At 38.8% G+C, this 19308-nt stretch overlaps 1 protein-coding gene across 1 annotated transcript in view; it reads right to left on the bottom strand.

Moving 5' to 3' along the window:
• Positions 1–19308, bottom strand: part of NCKAP5 (NCK associated protein 5) — an 826259-nt gene that overhangs the window by 299726 nt on the left and 507225 nt on the right. The window contains exon 6 of the mRNA XM_033113039.1: positions 9659–9746. Within this exon, the coding sequence (XP_032968930.1) occupies positions 9659–9746 (88 nt within the window). The remainder of the gene's footprint in view (positions 1–9658; positions 9747–19308) is intronic.

The raw sequence follows: 19308 nt of genomic DNA, 5'->3' as shown, positions 1-19308 counted from the left end.
TTTTCCCAATACTGGAATCTGCTATGTAGGTCTTAGGTACAAGGTTCTAAGTCTGCAAGGGCTCTGGTTCTGCCTTCACAGAGATGCCTGTGAGGGCAATTAACACCTGAATCCTTCCATGGCTTAAATGCAGCTAACAGACCCCCCAGCCAGGCCATGTTTCTCTCACCTCACACCTGGTGATTACTCTTCATTGCAATGCTGGGCTTGATGTGCAGACAAAATCAATAAGGATAATATAACTGAAAGGTTACTATATAGGAGAGATCTCAGGAATGAAAGTGTATTTTTTCCCACCAGGCACTTTCTACTTCTTTCTTAACTATTTCCTAATTCTAAAATTGTACATGTTCCCCACAGACTATTTTATCTCCATTTTATAAAACACAGATAAACCAAGTCCTAAAAAAATAAGAAAATTATAGTCGTGTAGCCTCAGGTGAGTTAAGAAAATAGGATCAAAGTTCAAGGATTGATATCATCGTGATTTTGCTCTGTTCAAATTCATTTGTTTCCTAAAAGGAAGAAATAAGTGATATGCCCGGTTAATGATCTGACATGCTCCAAGTATTTGCTCAAGCCACATACTTATTATAGGGCAATATCCTTTGGATTCGATCCACAGAATGTCCTGGCCTGAGGCACTATCTGGGTATTCCAGAAGAAAGGCTGGCCCTTTGGGGAGATGAGCTAAGGAAAGTGGTTCGTGTTCCCTGACCCAAACCAGCTCACCTGTAGGAAGAGAAGGTGCTTGTCATGCGGACTCTGGTCCCCGCATAAAAGCGCAGGACATGGTGAGGCCAAAAAGGAACACCCATGAAGCCATAGATGGGGGAGTCACACCACTATATTCTCGCTGGCGGCTGGGTTGGAGACACAGGAAGCAGGAGCCACACTAACCGCAACCTGCAGTCCACTTCTCTCTGCCAACCAACCTCACTTGCTAGCTGTAATCCACTGTGGCTACGCTAGCAGCAAATGGGGGCTAGCAAGAAGATGGTGGCTGAGCTGGTAAGAGCGGATTGCAGTTAGCAAGTGGGGTTGGTGGGTTGGCAGAGAAGCGGCCGGCGGGTTGCGGATCGTGTGGCTCCTGCCTCCTGTGTCTCCAACCCAGCCACCAGAGAGAATATAGTGGTATGACTCCCCTATCTATGGCTCCGTGGGTGTTCCTTTTTGGCCTCACCATGTCCTGTGTTCTTATGTGGGGAGCGGGACCAGAGACCCTGCACGACACTCTGCATGACATCCTATATTCCTTTTAAAGTATTTAATATGAAATTGGAATTACACAGGTGACTCTTCCCTTTAGCCAGGTGTGGTAACAAGCAGGTGCTCCTAAATGAGACTGTTTTTGGAAACTTGGAATTCTAGAAAGCTATTTCTGTAGGGTGTAAAGTCAAATTCATTTTATAGAATAATTTCAAAGAGAAGACAAATATTTTGTGTAGGACAATGTTTTTGGCTGTACTGAATCTCATCATACACTTTGGCTTTGAAAAATCCTGCCTTTATCTAAACTGATATGAACAGAGGATGTTGCTTTAAACAAAACAAAAAAGCACAAAAAGAGGAAGGAAGAAAACTGCTTCCTCAAGGAATAGTTCCAGCCCTTTAAAACTTAACACACAATAAAAATACTCCCTTTATTACTATTACCCAGCTCAGCAGCTATTCAAAGTTCACAGCAATTCAAAGAAAAGGCCAAATTTCTTAAAGCACAATCAAAGGCACTTGAGTGTTCCTGAGATTACAAGCCACAGACATAAATAAAAGCACTCAATAAAACCTTTCATATCCTATTGTGTATTATAATTTCATAAGCACCTGTGCAAAGACGTAGTCACTTTCTCAACAGAATTTTAGATCATTTTTCCCAACTGGTACGCATTCATTGAATGTACTGACTACTGATCCGTGTATTTACATGTGTTTACCTTATTTTGTTTAGGTGAAAAAAGAAAAATGAAACACTTTTCTGAATAACTTGTATAAATCACAGTCAAGTTCTCTAAAAACTTCCAAAGAGTTCAGTTCTCTTGGCTAGTTCACTACCAGGGCACTTACTGAAACAAGTAATGCCCGTAAAGGAATCCGTGGAGACAGAACAGATGCATATTCACTTCTGCACTGGACTGAGGAGGGCTGGGCTCTGAACTTCAACTCCATTTTCTTCTTTGCAAAAGGAGGGAACATTGATGGTGGGATGGAATGTATGGGCATCAAAGTCCCTCACTGGTTGCCTATGTATCTATGGATCGGAGGAATCAAGATGACCCATCAAACTTAGAAATGACAAAACAAAACAGGTCATTCCAAGTCAAAAGCTATCAGGAGGTTCCCAGACAGCTGAAGCTGTTATGATTCCCTCTGGTTATTCTGATACTCCATCAGGAAATAGAGTCAGGAAGCTTGCAGCTCCTGAAAAACCACAAACGCTTGAGTTTTGCCTTGCTTTTACACCTGTTCATGGAAACAAACAAACAAACAAAAAAACACTATTGTTATAAGTTTGGGAAATTCACACTGTAAATATACTAGGAATATTGCTATGTATAAGAGCTTTCTTTGTAATTGATTGTTTAATATAACTTCTCCACCCTAACTTTTCTTTCTAGTGCACTTATAATCTTGAATTTGCTTAAAGTACACTTAAGTCATTACAGGGAAAGAAGGAAGTGACATTTAAAGTAAAAAATTTCCTACCCGTGATAAGAATTATCATTTGTGAAGTAAGTAACATCTCTGCAGGTCAGGCCTTGGGTTTCAGTGAGGAAGGTCCCAGGTTATGTCACATGCTTTCCATGTATGTGAAAGGAACTGGATATATATTTGATGATTGACAGATTTGGGGATACCTAGAAAGGCCTCCTGTCCTCAAACATAAGCTGTTTAATGACATCTGAGAATATTTTCACTGGAAATGATGGAGCTACACTCAGAAAATACACAGCTAGGGCTCGCAATGAAGATAAGACAGAGGAAAAAGGTGGGGAGAGGCAAACTGGACCCCATTGCAATATTGCTGAGCACTATACCTATCTCTCTCTGTTCCCTCCTGGGACAGTGACTCACTGCAGCTGTTGACAAAGCCTCTGCACTCAGTTTTCAGGGAGACTTATTCAGCCAGCTAAAAGGCTGCAAAGGAGCTCAAGTGACCTAATGTTGGTAATGTGTAACTTTGGGCAAGCAGTTTCACCTCTCTGTGCCTCAGTTTCCTCTTCTGTACAGTGAAGAGAAGAGTGGTACCTATTTCACAAGGTTCTCAGGAAAAGTCAATGAGCTCACACTCGTGGAATGACTGGACTATGACTGGTACACACAGGTGCTCAGCAAGTGTCACCTAGCAGCGGGTCACAGTGGCACAGGCAGGTGTACTCTGTGCTGTGCCGTGTGTAGACCAGGCCTCGCAGGACTGCAGAGAAGTGTCAAAATCCCCAAGTTCTACGAGCAAGAAGAAACCATCTGTCTGTTCTGAGGGTTGCCCTTCGTTTCACACGTGTTAGCTAGTCCATGCAGAAAACAAATAAGTGTTATTTACAGACGAAGAAACTGCCTATAAAAATCTGAACTTTTGTCTTCATTTGAATGTGGCCATCTGTCCACACTGGTGTGCGATTCTGGGTCATCTGAATCCGTTGCAGCTGGGCTGCCTTTCAGCCAGACAGAGGTTCTCCAGGTTGCTTCAGTCTCCATCACTACCTACGGTCCTTTGGGGTTAAACCAGGTGCGGGTTGCTATTGTGTGCTTGTCTAAAGCAAGATTCTTGTCTTTTAATTAAAAAAAAAAAAAAAAAGCCTCTCTCGGTACCTATTTTCTTATCAAAAGTAGAAAAATAGAATGCAAACCCCTAGAGGACACTTTTTTTTTTATACCCGGCCTCCTTTCACCATGTATATTATTTGGCAACTATAGGTACGTGAGTTTGTGATCCCTCATCTAGTCCAAAACCTCGTCTTTTTACAAATATGAAAAACAAGAGAGGTAAGTGACTGAGGATACAAGTCCTGCTAGAGGTAGGGGCTGTCCCCACATGCAGGGTTTTTCTCCCCTGTGAGTGTTTCTACTTGTCCATCCAGTTTTTTATTTCTAAGTTAATTAGCTAATGTAGGTTTACTTCATGTTCCAGAGAGAAAAGCAGAAACGAGAGGAAGTATTTCAGTTACAACAAAAGAGCGCAGAGGGCAGCTCTGGGTGCAAGATGTCTGTAAGGGGGTAATCCATCCTTAGCGCTAGGATTATTGGTATCTTAGGCAGCCGGGATTTAAATACGGAGCTTGAAGGAATGATGCCCCTCTCCAACCAGTTACATTAAGCATGTCTTTTATGCTTAATTGCTTCCTCCCACGTCTAATGATGATTTGTTTTCTCATGTTTCCTAACTTACTTGACTAAACAAAATGGTGACCTGGGTGACAAAATATGTAACATTTAGCACATAAGAAACTCCAAAACACCTTAGAGAGAATAAATTGGAGAAAGAAAAAAAGCAGAAGGGAAACTGAAGATGCTTCTACGTATTCAGGCTCCTCTACAGACAATCTTTTGAGATCTTTTCTTTTCCCCTAATGAAGGAAGGTTGTTCTTGGTGCGAGGTATATGTCACTTTCCCTACATATAATAATAATTCTCTTACGCATGTTCTTGTCTTTCCCACAGGAAAAATGACAGGCACAAACACTATTAGCTTATTAATTTATCTAGTCTTACTTTCACTTACTTTTTGTATTTGAGACATGGCTTTGTGAGCTAGGGAGTTTGTGCCCACTCCCCAGTCCACAATCAAATTATCCTACAGACAACTGTTCAGTTGGATTCCATGTGTCTCATTTAGGAAAGTCTGTGACTTACTTCTAGTTCTACCACTTAGCATCTGCCAGCATCGAAACAGGCCTCTCTGAGATGCATCTTTAAAAATGAGCATGATAATATCTATTTTAGAGGCTGTCAGAAAAAACAAATGATGTCCACTTTGTGTAAGAACTTTGTAAACTGTAAAGCACCAAACATATGTGCCCTGATAGTCAGACATTGTATAAAATTAAAATACTGGGGATATAAGACGTTCCGAGAAAGGCAGGCTGTGGGACTCCCAAGGAAGCTCATGACTCTTGAGTCCATTTCAACAGCCTTAAAGAAAAGGAGAATGGATTATTAAAACTACGGCTGAGGCAGAAGGCAGTCTCCAGGGAGAAGTGTTAGGTTTAGTGGCCTCTTCCTTCGTATTCCCCAAAACCCCGTGCAAGCTGCTCTTTTGCCTCCTATCACATTGTTGCTTATATTTGATTACTTGCCTTTCCTCCCCATTGTCCAGCATCCTATAAGATGAGATTTTCAGGAAAAAGACTCTATTAGGCAGGCATCTTTGTATTTCCAGCACTTAGCTTGGGGTCTCCCAGGTACTGCCCAGCCTGCTCAGTGAAGGTGTTACTTAGTGTGATGGACAGAATAACGTCCCCACCCCATGTCGCCATCCCGATCCTTGAAACCTGGGAATGTTACTTTACATGGCGAAGGAACTCTACAGATGTGAATCAACTAAGGATCTTGAGATGGGAGATTATCCCGGATTATCTGGATGTGTAATCACAAAGTCCTGATAAGAGGAAGAGAGGGGGTCAAACTCAGAAAAAGGAGATATGACAATGGAATCAGAGTTTGGAATGATGCACTTTAAAGATGGAGAAAAGGGCCACAAGCCAAGGAATGCTAGAATCTGGAAACGGCAAGGAAATGATTCTGCTCTGAAACCTACAAAAAGAATGCAGCCCTGACAGCACCGTGATGTTAGACTTTTGATCTCCGTAACTATAAGAAAATAAATTTGTGTGGTTTCAAGCCACTAAGTTTGGTCTAGCAGCAATAGGAAACCAATACACTTATGTAAAAAAGTAAATGAATAACTGTCATTTGACTGAATGAATGAGCAAATAAATGAATGGATGAACGAAGGTAGAGAGCTTTAGATAGAAAGTGGAAAGGCTTAGGTTCAGGTCCCAACTTAGATAATAATCATTGGGTAATCTGGGCCCTATCATTTAATCTCTCCAGAATTCCTCCGCATAAAGAGCTGGAGCCATGTGGTCAGACAGACTAGGATTCGAATCCCTTCTAGGCTACTTCCAGGCTGTGCATCCTTGGGCAAGTACTCACCTCTCTGAGCCTATGTCCACATCTGTAAGATGGGAATAATGACAGTACCTCCTGCACACAATTGTTGTGAGGACTGAATGAGCGGCAATCGAGTCACATTCAACGGGACTCTGAACTAGGTGAATTTGAAATCGTGGCCACATAAAAATGTTATTAATGTCATTTCCTACGGAAACCTTGAACTCATGTTACTTCATCAAATTAAAAAAGAGTCAAGAACTACACAATGGCAAGGCGGATAAACTGTAAACTACTGACCGCCACATGGTGAGTCTGCTTCAGCTGCTAAACAGAAACACCCACCATCCTTTGAGAGAAGCCATGTTGAATTATGCACGTTATAAATTACACCAGTAACAAATGATGAGAGGTCTTTAGGAACACACCTCTTGAACAAACTACGACTATCCTTTAATGCATGCAAAGCAATTAGCATGGGCCTGGAACAAAGAAAGCGATTATTCTGCTATTATTATATTAGCTCAATGATAAAAGCCTCAGAACAAATGCTTCCACAGTGGAAAATGAAACCGACTCCAGCTTTCCCATGGGCCTCAGCTTTACATGGGCCTCTGGCTCCCGTCAGACAAATCTTGCTGTTGGAAAATTTGAGTCGGGTGTGCAAATAACACCCCACATTATGAAACAATAAATCTCCCAGCTCTGAACTGAAACATAAAATTTGGCTGCAGGAAGGTGTTAACTATGTGCTCTACTCTAATCACCACGTATGTCTTGCATAACCTATTTTGCTCCTATTAGTCCTATTTAGAGTACCAGAATTTGTGAGATGGCAGAGACCTCCGTGGGCCTTCTCTCTTCCTTCTTTCCATTCTCGTTTCTTGAATCCTCAGAGAGCAAGGTTGTGCCTAGCACATACTACAAGCACAGTAAATATCTGTGGGATGTGTAAAGGACCGAATGGGTCATGTAACCCAGGTTTGTCTCCTTTATTTTCCAGACAATGAGCCTGAGGCCATTAGAGCAATGACTGAAAAATCCCTTCTGTGTAGTATTAATTCAAGTGAATAACTGCCTTCTCCTTAGAGGACAGAGCTGATTCCCCAAATCTAATAGGCTGGGTTATGAGAGGAAATAGTTTTAAAACACATTTTTTAAAGTGTATCTTTTTTTTTTTTTTTTAAGTAGCTTCCGGTTTCATGAAATGAATTCTGATGATGATGTTAAGTGTCTTCTATACCACAGATTTGACTTATAAACGGTGGAGATATTAGAAAAAAATGATCAAAAAAAAAAAAAAAGAAAAGAACCTGGATGAGCCTCAAGGAGGAGACTAGAATAAGCACAAGAGCAATGTTGAATTATTTAGTTCTAACTGAAGCCTGGTGGGACCTGTGAGGGGGAGCAAACAACTTATGTTTCAGATTTATATTATGCTTTTAGGCAACACAGAATTACCTGATGCAGACTCAAGCCCCCCTTTCCTTTTACTTACACCTCAATTTTCTACCAAAGCAGGTGTAATACCTAGGAAAGACTCAGGGCTAGGAGGACTTAAATCCCTATGCTAACTTTAGGTGACCACACATCAGGAAAAGCAGAACATACATTCCTTATGGAAAGACCACTCCCTCAAGAAGAATCTAAACTCTTTCACAGAAATGGATTTTAGTGATTTTTACATTGTCTTTATGGTGCTAACTTTAATCTCCTCTGAGGCAGCTTCAGTCAACTCCTTTCACTGTATTCACTGGAGATGGAGAAGAGCTGTCACATGGTCCTAAAGTAGTCCTGTATACAAGGTCAAAATCGAACGATTATGTTCGCGAACTCATCCTATAAAAAGTGCTACATACCTATTGCTGAATATCACTATGGTCACCTTTGAAGTACTCCTCTTGGGAAGCTATGCACTGACGCCAGTGCCTAGTCCACCCTTCAAAGCACTTATGGAACTCTTTTTCTGGAATGGCCATCAGAGCTGTTGTCGTATTACCCATGATGTCCTGAATGTCATCAAAATGTCTCCCTTTCAATGTTTCCTTTATCTTCAGGTAAAGAAAGAGGTCATTGGGGCCAGATCAGGTGAGTAGGCAGGGTGTTCCAATACAGTTATTTGTTTACTGGCTAAAAACTCCCTCATAGACAGTGCGCTGTGAGCTGGGGCATTGTCGTGATGCAAGAGCCATGAATTATTGGTGAGAAGTTCAGGTCATCTAACTTTTTCATGCAGCCTTTTCAGCATTTCCAAATAGTAAACTTGGTTAACTGTTTGTCCATTGGTACAAATTCATAATGAATGATCTTTCTGATATCAAAATAAACCTAAGTACATTGATCTTTAAGTTCGTAACAAGTTCACGAACTTAATTGTCACAACTTGTATGTTTCAAGAGTCAACTACTGAGGACAGACTTCTTAAGGCTAACTCTTCCTAGATGCCTTAATTTTGTATGATACTGTGACTTTTATGATCAGTTTCTTCTGGATCTTTTTCCTAACAAGTTGGGTTACAGAGCCCTGAACCCATAAATTGAGGGAAGCTCAATTTATCTTCACCAGCCAGGTTCCTATGCTTGTCTCCTCAAACCCACTTTCTTCTCAGCCAGCAAACATCAAGGGCTGCCCAGTAATTATCTCAAATTTCTTCCCCTTTCCTTCCCTTCCTTAGCTTTAGCTTTCTGTGCAGAGTTGTACAATGGATATTGGGTCTATATTTGTGATTTTAAGTGATTTTTCAATAAAAGTCCTCAATTTATCTACATAGAGTGTCTGTGTTCTTTCTGCTGTATTTCTCTTCCCACCTGCCAGAGCCTCCTCATCTGTGTGGTCACCTTGGGTCACATTCAGATTAGATGTCCTGCTCCCCAGCCTGGCCACTTTGCTAGTATTCAAGAGTCATGGGATAAGGGCTATTCCTATTGGGCGATGACAACTTGTTACTGCATTGACCAGTCACTCTCTTTAGACTCACTTTGCCTGAGGTGCACCAAGGCCAGGCCCACAAGCACAGCAGGACTTCATCCAGCTCCTAATGCAAGGTCAGTCTCACAGTCAAACTTTTTCTCATACCAGGCCTCATTTTGCTACCTTAAGCTTCTCGTTCTCCACTAGCCTGCCACGCAAAGTCACACCACTACACCTTATCTAAGCACCTTAAATGTCACACCTCGAGGAAGTATGCCTTAACTCCCCAGACAGGATGAGTCAACCCCTTCTCCATGTTCCCAGAGAACGTCATACATACCTCTCTTATAGCCCTAGCTGTAGAGTACTGAGGTATATTTATAGGTCTCTCTTTGTCACTGAAACATTTTTTACATCTCCCTGCAACCAACTCTATAGTCTGTTTCACAGGAGTCCAAGAAATGAATGAGTTAAATAAACGTCTACATGATTCCTCAAACAGAGGTAATTATATGACTTTGAACACTGGGGTCTGGACCTTACGTGTTTATTTATCTCTGGGTTAGGAAGGTCAGAACTAGAGAAATATGAGAAAAACAAGCCGACTGGTACCGAATGGACGGAAAGAAACATGGTGTACCTGATAGACCATTATATTAACAGCTTCTTCTTTTTTCTGCTCTGGAGGTCCTTGACTCTGCAATAGATTTCGTACTGTTTCTTCCATCCTGAAAAACAAAAAAATAAATTCTTTAAAGAAGGTTTCCTATTAACATGAGTCTGCTACAGTTAGTAGAAATCATTCTTCGATGTATATTTCTTAAGCTTAAAGCTGAAAATCTATTTTCTCTTTCCTTGCCTTCATCCCCTATATCAATAATCTGTCATAAAGTCTTTTAAAATCATTCTTCAGAACGTTTCTGGGTTCTCTCTTACTCTTTACCACCTAGGTCCCTTTCTTTGGCTTTCTGTACCTGTACTCATGAAAATATCTACCAATATCCCTCTTCACTTTCAGTTGCTCCATTTTAATTTGACACAATGTCACCACATTAATCTTCCTGAAATACCACTTTGATTTTTTAAAATCAATTTTCAAAGTTGACAAACACCACATGAATGCATTTTCACCATTAATACATTGTTATATCTTTCCATGGTGGTCTTTCTATGTCAGTACCCAAAGATCTACTTTATTTTTTCAACTACTTTCTAGTATCTCATGGTATTACTGCACCATAAATTATTTAAACATTCCCCTACTGACGGAATTTAAATTACTTCAAATTTTTGCTATTTTGAACAGTAAGTATCTTTACACATACATCTTAATACACATTTATGAGTATTTCTATAGTTATATAATATATATTGTATATCACAATCCTATTTTGTTTTAAATACCTACCTTCGAAGCCCACCCCAACCTCCACATTAGTAAAGAGTGAAACAAACACACCTATTTCCATTTTCAGACATTGTCTCATGCTATTACTACTTCTTGGAATGCCAACACCCTTTTATCTTCTTAAATCCCATCCATCTTTCAAAACCCATCTCAAGCTTCACTTCCTAAGAGACTTCTTCAATGGTTCCCCGTGTCTTTGAATTCTTATTGCCCTATACTTTAAATCATTCATTCAATCACTTAGAAACTCCTCACTTTAAATACTCAAATATTTCATAGAGTCTTGCCCTGTCTTCTGAAGTAAATCACCATATTTGGTATACAACCATGACACATATTTCTTATGTGGCTCCTTCAATTATGCATAAAGTAGGTATCCAGTAGATATTATTATATGAATCCTTTGTGAATTTATTTTTCAAAAGTATTAAGTACTTATCTGTGCCAGGCACCCATTATGAGGATTCAAAACGTGTTTGAATGACTGTGTCCTTGAGGTCCATGCGTGAGGATTCATGGCCCAGATCTCTGAGAGCAGGAGACCTGTGCTAAACTCACTAAACACAGTAGTCTCTTGTCCAGAACTAAGTTGGTTGTCTCTTACAGTCCTTCCCTAAAGCATGTATTTTGGTGACTCAGTATGTGCTACTTTAAGAGAGAAAGCAGGCTGATCCAACTTCTCTCTCTTACTCAGGGAACAGCAAATTAAGGGCTGTAGGAGGCCCATGAATTCCCTGAAGTAGCAAGACCATTATAGTAACTGAGGTAGTGTAGTTCAAAATGCCAACCTGTCTAATACAACATGTAACTACTTGGCAGCAGAATGAGGAACTGGTTTGCACAAGAGCTGGTCCAGTCCAAACCTGGATCATCATTGGGGAAATGCTGCCTTCACAGGGATAACAGCAGGAACCATTCAGGATTTCAAGATGGTGGACGCTGATTATGAGTGTTCAGACAATGATGTGTGATCACACAGTTATATGAACTACCTCTTTGTGCGTCTGGCCAAGAAAGCAAAATCCGTTTCCTATAGTTTCACACATCTTATCATATCATTGATAGTAACTAAAAATTAAATAGTACTTCTAACTTGTTAAAGAACTCTCTCATCTATTCATCATTATAATGCACTTTAAAAACATCATTATATCCACGTGGGAGATGAGAAAGCTGAGGCAACAAAAAGGTTACTTACATGATCAAGGTTAGTTGGATAGGGAGTTATGATTAAGCCATTTTTACTGACTATAAAAACAGTAGCCTCTTTCCACTAGGACTATTTCCATGTAGAGAAATGATTTTAAATGAAGAAGAGTCTTAACTCCTAATTAGGAATTATCTTGGTGAACACTTATTGGAGGCTAAGCCCAAGAATGCAACAATAATTATTTCTGAGCTGAGGAGAGCTTAACATCTAGAGGAAGAGACAAACTAAGTTTAGGTGAAAAAAACAGGTGTGAAGAAGGCATGCGTTCTGAAATAAAAACTGATCAGAGCCAATTTCTAACACTCTATGTCACTGTGTATAAACAGAAACAATATCTTGAATAGTAGTGGATTTTCCATGATGTGTGCTGAATCTGTGATAAACAAGAAAAGTAATGATAAACAGTGATGACTTTTCCAACATCACTCAGCTGTGTACGACAGATCAGGAGCTCACCTCTGGTTTTCGAAGTATTAATCTACTTTCTTTCCACCTTAACACAGAGGCTAGAGTTCTCGCTTATTTCAAACCTTATTTCATTCATTTACAAACTTTTGTCATAAATGTGGCCCAACAGTTACGACTCAGACCAAATTAAAATCTTGTCTTTTTAAAAAAAAGTAAATTAAAATACAATTCTGTCTCTATGCATATCTTGCTGAATTATCTCGTCTGTATAATTAACAGCTCTACACACAAATTGCTGGATCAAAAAGAAAGAAAAAAAAATTCATTCACCTTTACCCCATGTTTCTTGGCTTTGTATTGAAAGAAAGAGAGAGAGAGAAAGAGAGAGAGAGAGAGAGAGAGAGAGAGAGAGAGAGAGAGAGAAAATGAAAAGGGGGTGGACAGGAAGTTGTTAAAATGATCTCAAGCAGCTCAGACTTGCAGTAATACTGTGAACATGTTTCTGGCACGACTTTATGATTAATTAAAACCAATTACATTCCCAAGCTACAGCTTGGAACTGAGTTGCAGGGACCGATCCCAACCTTCGTAAAAAATTAAGCTGTTTCATCTTTTCATAACCTTTATGAATCCGGTCACAGAGGAAATATTTTGAACCTGATGAGAATATACCATTATTTATTCCCTGATGACATCTTTTATTTTTTTTTAAATTCTCATTTAGCAAACTTCTCTATTTACTTTCCAGACAATCAAAGATTGCGAAGCATCATCCATTATCGTTTGAATGCCCAATGACATTTTACTTTGTTTTATTATTTTGATAGCTGAAGTATATGATTTGTATTACCAGTATGCACACAGAATAATTCTACAATCTGTTTCCCAAATGTGACTAAAAATAAGCCAATTCTTTTCTCCATGTCAGGTGTGGGTAGAGGGCTTTTCTTTTTAAGTTGTTGATTGGTGCAATTTATCCTTAAATCCTGACTTTAATCAATGTCTTCTAGTTCTTTTTCTTTTTTCCCTTTTGTACGACCTGAGTCTAAATCCTTTCTTCTCCTAAATACTCATCAAGTAGCTGTTATAACTAAAAATACATAGGCCAAAATTATACTTAGTGAAATATAGGAAGGTCTAACGTGTATTAAGTGAATTATTTAAAAAACATTAAGACCTATACAATTCAGAAAAAAATAAACCAAATTCATATGCAAATGGTTCACTTCAGGTAACATAGATATACATGTAGCTATTTTATTTTATTAAAAATAGATTCCATGTTTTAAGGTACATATCATTTAGTTAATAAATTTCTACTATAGTATTTCCTCTGGGCGAAACAATAACAACAAAAAAACCCTAAACATAAAAACATAATTTTTGCATGAAAACAGCCCTAACTTAAAGAAAATGGGGCATTAAGTAAGGACACATAAAAAAATTAAAAACCATACAAGAGCAGAATTAGTGAAACTTTGCACTGAAATTCTCTCCCTGTGACGGGTCCACCTTTGTCATGCAGCCCCTTTTAAAATACAGATCACTGAGGTACTTGCCATTGGACATATATCCAAAGTCTCATGGAGCAGGTCTCCCTAGACACCAAAGGAAAATCTTTTTTGAAGCGAATGTCGAAAGACACTGGTTTTCTGAATCCTTTCAAGGCTGGGAACCACCTAATCAATCAGTGCCCAATAATATCAAATTTCTTTACAATTGCAGAATATGATTTAGGCCCTAAAGACATTGACTTATTCAGTAACGAAAGTACTGTTAGAAAACGTGATCCCCAGCTACCTTAAGAGCTGTTGTTCTAACAGAATGTTAAAGAATGTGGACTTTTCCACATCCTTTCCTTCCTCCATAAATCTAGCCCTCTATTTTGCCTGATGACTATTTTGTCTATTTTGTTTACTTTTCCTCTAGGAAATCATCAGAACATATAACTGAAGTGTTCTTTGACTCCATCTGTGATCAGATATTCAGTTTAGCATAACTTCATTTTTGACAGAAATAGAACAAAATAAACACAAAACAAGAAGCCACCTCCCCCAACTCAAACTGGCAACTGATGGGCTCTTACAGCTGAAAACTGAACCAAGTCATAGTTTTTTAAAAATTATTATTATTATTATTAAAGTTTATTGGGGTGACAATGGTTAGTAAAGTTAGTATAGATTCAAGTGTACAGTTCTATAATACATCATCTATATATCAGATTGTGTGCATCTGTGACAAAACAGATGGACCTTGAGATTATTATGCTAAGCAAAACAAGTCAGACAGAAAAAGTCGAGAACTGTATGATGTGACTGATACTATGTGGGATATAAAACTGAAAACAGCAAAGGAACAAGACAAACAAATGAAGAAAGAAAAACTCACAGACACAGAAAATAGTTTAGTGGTTACCAGAGGGTGAGGGGGAAGGGGGGTGGTAGGTGAGGGTAAATGAGTCGTAGTTTTAAGAAATATTTTAACACGTTATTTGTTGATTAATCACATACATTAATAATAAAATTAACAAAGACATTGCTCAATGTTCACACACACTTGTTTATGTGAGAGACTGTGAGACCATAACACATCTACTTCTGATAAAAGTGCATGTCATATTCTCTTTTATTCACTTGTACTGCGATGTTTGTTAAGAGCTGCTGCTGTGACTTGTACATTGTTTTTCCTTGTGTTTCACTGTATTTGACTCCCGATCTTATTTTGAGAAAGTGTGTGGATTTAAGTAAGGGTACCACCTGAGTGAGCTTCATTATAAGGACAGGAAGAAAAGGATTGGGATTAAATAGAAAGAAGGTAAAGGGGACTGAGTAACGGTAGCACCTGTCCTTCACCTTGAGCATCCTCCATATGAAATCATGGCATGACATGACCCCAGTACTCATCCTCGAGGGTCAAAGGCCATAATGAGGACAAGCATACTTTCTGTATCTGCTGGGAAAAAGGGCAATGGTTACCATACAATACTAGCTCTCTTTCTTTGGAAGCCTACTAATAAAGTTAAAACGTTGAAGCGCACTATAACTGGGTTATTCAGAAAAAACACTGATTTATTTATTTTGAACATTACCAAACTCATCTTTTCCTTGAGCCCCTCCATGATGACTAGCATTAACTTTTGTCCCAAATCCTAGTTTAAATGTTAGACTTAGTCTAACATGATGGGTTTTTAATGGATTTTAAAATCCATTCAGAAACAGACATTCATCAACAAGAGAATATAGAAACAACTGTAATATATTTCCTACATTGGAATACTATTCAGCAATCAAAAAGAATGAATAGGTGCATGTAACAAGATGGCATGATCTCAAAAACATTACACTGAGTGAAAGAAGCCATTCACAAAAGACTAAATACTATGACTCCATTTACATATGATTTTAGTACAGGAAAAATGAATCTATGATGGAAAATTTATGAACAGTGGTTGCCTGGGGGACAGGGGTGAGGTAGAGATTGGCTGGGAAAAGACACAAAGAACTTCCTGGGAGATGGTAATACGCTATGTATTGTAGCTCCACAGGGGTTTGGATTGCACAGGTGTATGCGTTTGTTGGAATTCATCTCATACTAAATTTAAGATTTATGTATTTTATTATAAATTTTATCTTGAAGGAAAAAAAGAACTGTAAACAAATTTGCAACTTTAGTCAATTATATACAAACTGAAGTATGTACATAATTTGGGGTGAACTGTATTGATGCCTGCAACTTACTTTGAAATGCATCAAAAATTAGATTCATAGATGGAAAGAGAGATGGTTACATGCTTGCGTATGTAGTAAAGCAAGTATAGTCAATACTAGTGGTAGAATCTAGTCGGTGGGTATGTGGTATTCACTGTAAAATTTATTCAACTTCTTTGTACGTTGAAAAATTTTATAACAAGTTGTTGACATATATATGTATATGTAATATACATACATATATACATATATGTATATATATTATTTTATGTAGACCATTTCCTTCTTGGATAAAATGTTTAGTGTTTCAGTAGAAGAGACAAGACTGCTTCTCTGCCATATATGGTTCGTAGGCATATGCAGATCTGGTTGGTGGGTCATGGTTTTTGTAGAGCAAGGAGACTTGAGTGTGGCATCGTCTTATATCTGATCAGAAGTGCCTTGTCCCTAGGTTTGTTGCTGGCCCTTTTGGCTCTATGTCTGACAGTCCTGAGGCTGTTCCCAGGGTGTTCACTCTGCTCAGATGGAGCTTGGTGGTATGTACAGCACTCTGACCTTCATCTTAGCCTCTACTGGTGCAGTGCCCTGAATCCTGGATGCCACTTACAACAAGCATGCTGATCTGAAGTAGTCTGGCTCCAGATACTCCCGTAAGGGTGCCCTTGCGGTGTCACTACAAGTCCCAAAGGAGGCCAACTGACTCTCCAGTCAGCTTCTAAATCACACAGGGCCTGAGGGCCTCCTTTATGCACGAGCACAGTGGACCAGCAAATGGACATGGCCGTGCCCCATTTGATGTGCAGGCATACAGAGGCTTGGTCCTTTTCTAGAATCTTAAATGAGAAGCAGAGATTCATAAACACCACGTGTCTTCCATGTAATCCCACATCTAAGCTGTTAGTTTTTCTCTTCTGTTTCTCTTTATCTGTCCTCCTTCTGGTTGTCGCCAGCATTAGAAACAGCGTGCTTTCTCATTTCTTATCAATATCATATCTGGCTCCTTCCTAACTCCGATCTCTTGGCTAAGTCCATTTATGTCATTTATAATGGTGAATTGAAGTATTTTTCCTACACACTGGGAAAGCACTATGATCTGGGCATTAGACTTGCTTGGCCTTTTGTATGTTAAAGGAGGGAGAATCAAGGAAGCTGAGTAATCTTTAACATAGTTGTGTATTCATAAGGCCTTGTCGTATTATTTACTCCTTTTTTGCAGAAGTTAAATATTTATTCCTTCATTCTCTTTGAATTCCTAGGGAAAACTAGCTAAAAGCTCTAGTATTCACAATGACAAAAATAGAAAATTATGTAGAATATATATATATATATATATATATATATATATATATACACACACACACATATACATACAAATACATATATATATTTGTATTATATATATTTATATTTACATATTTTGTCATAACCACTCTATGACAAGCATTGTCTGATTTAACCCTTACAAACCCACAGAGTTGATACTACTATATGCATTTTACTTTTATTTGTTTACATGTGTCTTCATTCATTTATTAATTAATTAACAATGAAGAAATTGAGGTTCCATGAGAATAAGAAACTCATTCAAGGTCATACTCCTTGTAATGGTAGAGTTTATACTGGAACCAATATTTGACTCTAAAACTTGAAATCTTTCTCTACTGTGCCACATCAGCATTCAAGCACACATTGAAACCATGCTAGTATTTATTTGGCTGTGTATCAACATTTTCTGACATATTGCTATCACCTGTCGATATCTCGATCAATGGGTTCTTATTACTTGCAAATGCTGTACTTGAAATAATCTTTTCTCCCAATTAGATTAATTTTCTTCTAAACCCAAGTTCACACACAGTGATACATCTTGACATCTGCTATTTCAGTATAGCTTTATTGTAACCTAGAGCCCAAATAAATACCTGGGGAAGCATTTAATACTAACTAGCTACTCATAGAAAAATATGCCCTGAGCTTATGACACTCTTCATTTCACCCAAATGCCACAGACAACACTAGCCAAGACTTGACCTCTTCTTTTTCTAAGGAAGAAGCCCATCCTTTGTGTTTTCTTAACACTTGAGCTCTTTTCCATCATAGCACCATGTATCTTATTAACAATCTCTAATTTTCTTGAGGTCAGTGACTCTGCTGATATTGTTGTTTATTTTAACTCTAGCAACTGAGCTCAGCTACTGTTACTGAGTAGGTAGTCAATAAATTAGTTTTGAGGGAGTGAATGAATCTAATAGTTTTTTTCACTCATTCATTCCCTGGCTCCTTACACTCCTCCACAGATCTACATGTAGATCTAACATGTAGTCAGAGAGAAGTAGTTACAAGGGAGAGGTGCCAGCAAGACTGGAGGGGCTAAGTCTTAAGCTGTCACACATGGGGGCTAAGATGCAGGGCTCCCAGTCATTACTAAAACAAACCAAATATCGTCCAGAAATCTTGCCCTTTTTGTCACATCGAATATACAAGGTATGATCAAGCAATATGGTGAATGTTTAAATACAAAATATATATTACAATAAAAGACACATTGGCATTAATCCCCCTCAAAATACTCAGCCTCACTTCAAACACACTTATTGCATTGTTCTTGCCACTTTCTGAAGCAGTTCTGGAAGTCCTCTTTCGTGTCTTTTGTTGTGCTATTATGGCTGCCTCGATATCCTGAATCATTTTGACTTTGGGGAAGAACCAGAAGTCACATGGTGCCAGAACTGGTGAATGAGGTGGATGCAGACACACCGTAATGTTTTTATATGACAGAAATTGCTGTACCGGAAGTGATGTGTGTAACACAGAGCGTTGCCATGACAGAGGACGAAGTAAAAACACTCACAAAGGAAGACTTCCAGAACTGCTTCAGAAAGTGGCAAGAACAATGCGATAAGTGTGTTTGAAGCAAGGGGGAGTATTTTGAGGGGGATTAATGGCAATCTGTCTTTTACTGTAATACATTTTTTTTATTTAGACATTCACTGAAGTTTTTTTATCACACCTTCTACAGTCCACAGTCCATGTGCTCTATCTGCAGATAATTAGCTCAGATGGTTAGAACAATACCCTAATTAGGCCATGGTTCTCGATTCAATTTCTGGCTTGGACACCCTTCAGCACCGTCACACTCCTGGTAGACTCTGCCAAGATAGCCCACTGCTCAGCCCACTGCTGAGGGAGAGAGGATATGAAAATTATCTTAATGAAGAAAATATTTTGCTTGGCCTTCCATATCATTTGCTTTTTAATTTATTTTTTCCATTCTACTTCTATTGCTTTCCTCAACAACCTATCCTATCTCCCCATTTTAATTGTAGTGCAAAGCTTTTCTCAGGTTTGGGAGTGAAAAGAAAAGTTGATTAACTTTCAATTCCAAGAAGAAACTGTTTATGTGGAAACGTTGCTGGTTTTGAACTGGGTTCTGCCCAACTGCACCGACTTGTTTCCTTAGAAAATGAGAGTTTCCTCACTTAGAAGTTAGCACATCTAAGCATGTAAGCAGGGACAATCCCTAGGTCGGCTGCGACTTTGCTGTTCTTAACCCAATC

Source organism: Rhinolophus ferrumequinum, chromosome 8 (genome assembly GCF_004115265.2).
Source record: "Rhinolophus ferrumequinum isolate MPI-CBG mRhiFer1 chromosome 8, mRhiFer1_v1.p, whole genome shotgun sequence".
NCBI classification, from domain to species: domain Eukaryota; kingdom Metazoa; phylum Chordata; class Mammalia; order Chiroptera; family Rhinolophidae; genus Rhinolophus; species Rhinolophus ferrumequinum.
This window is presented reverse-complemented; position numbering and strand designations above follow the sequence as displayed.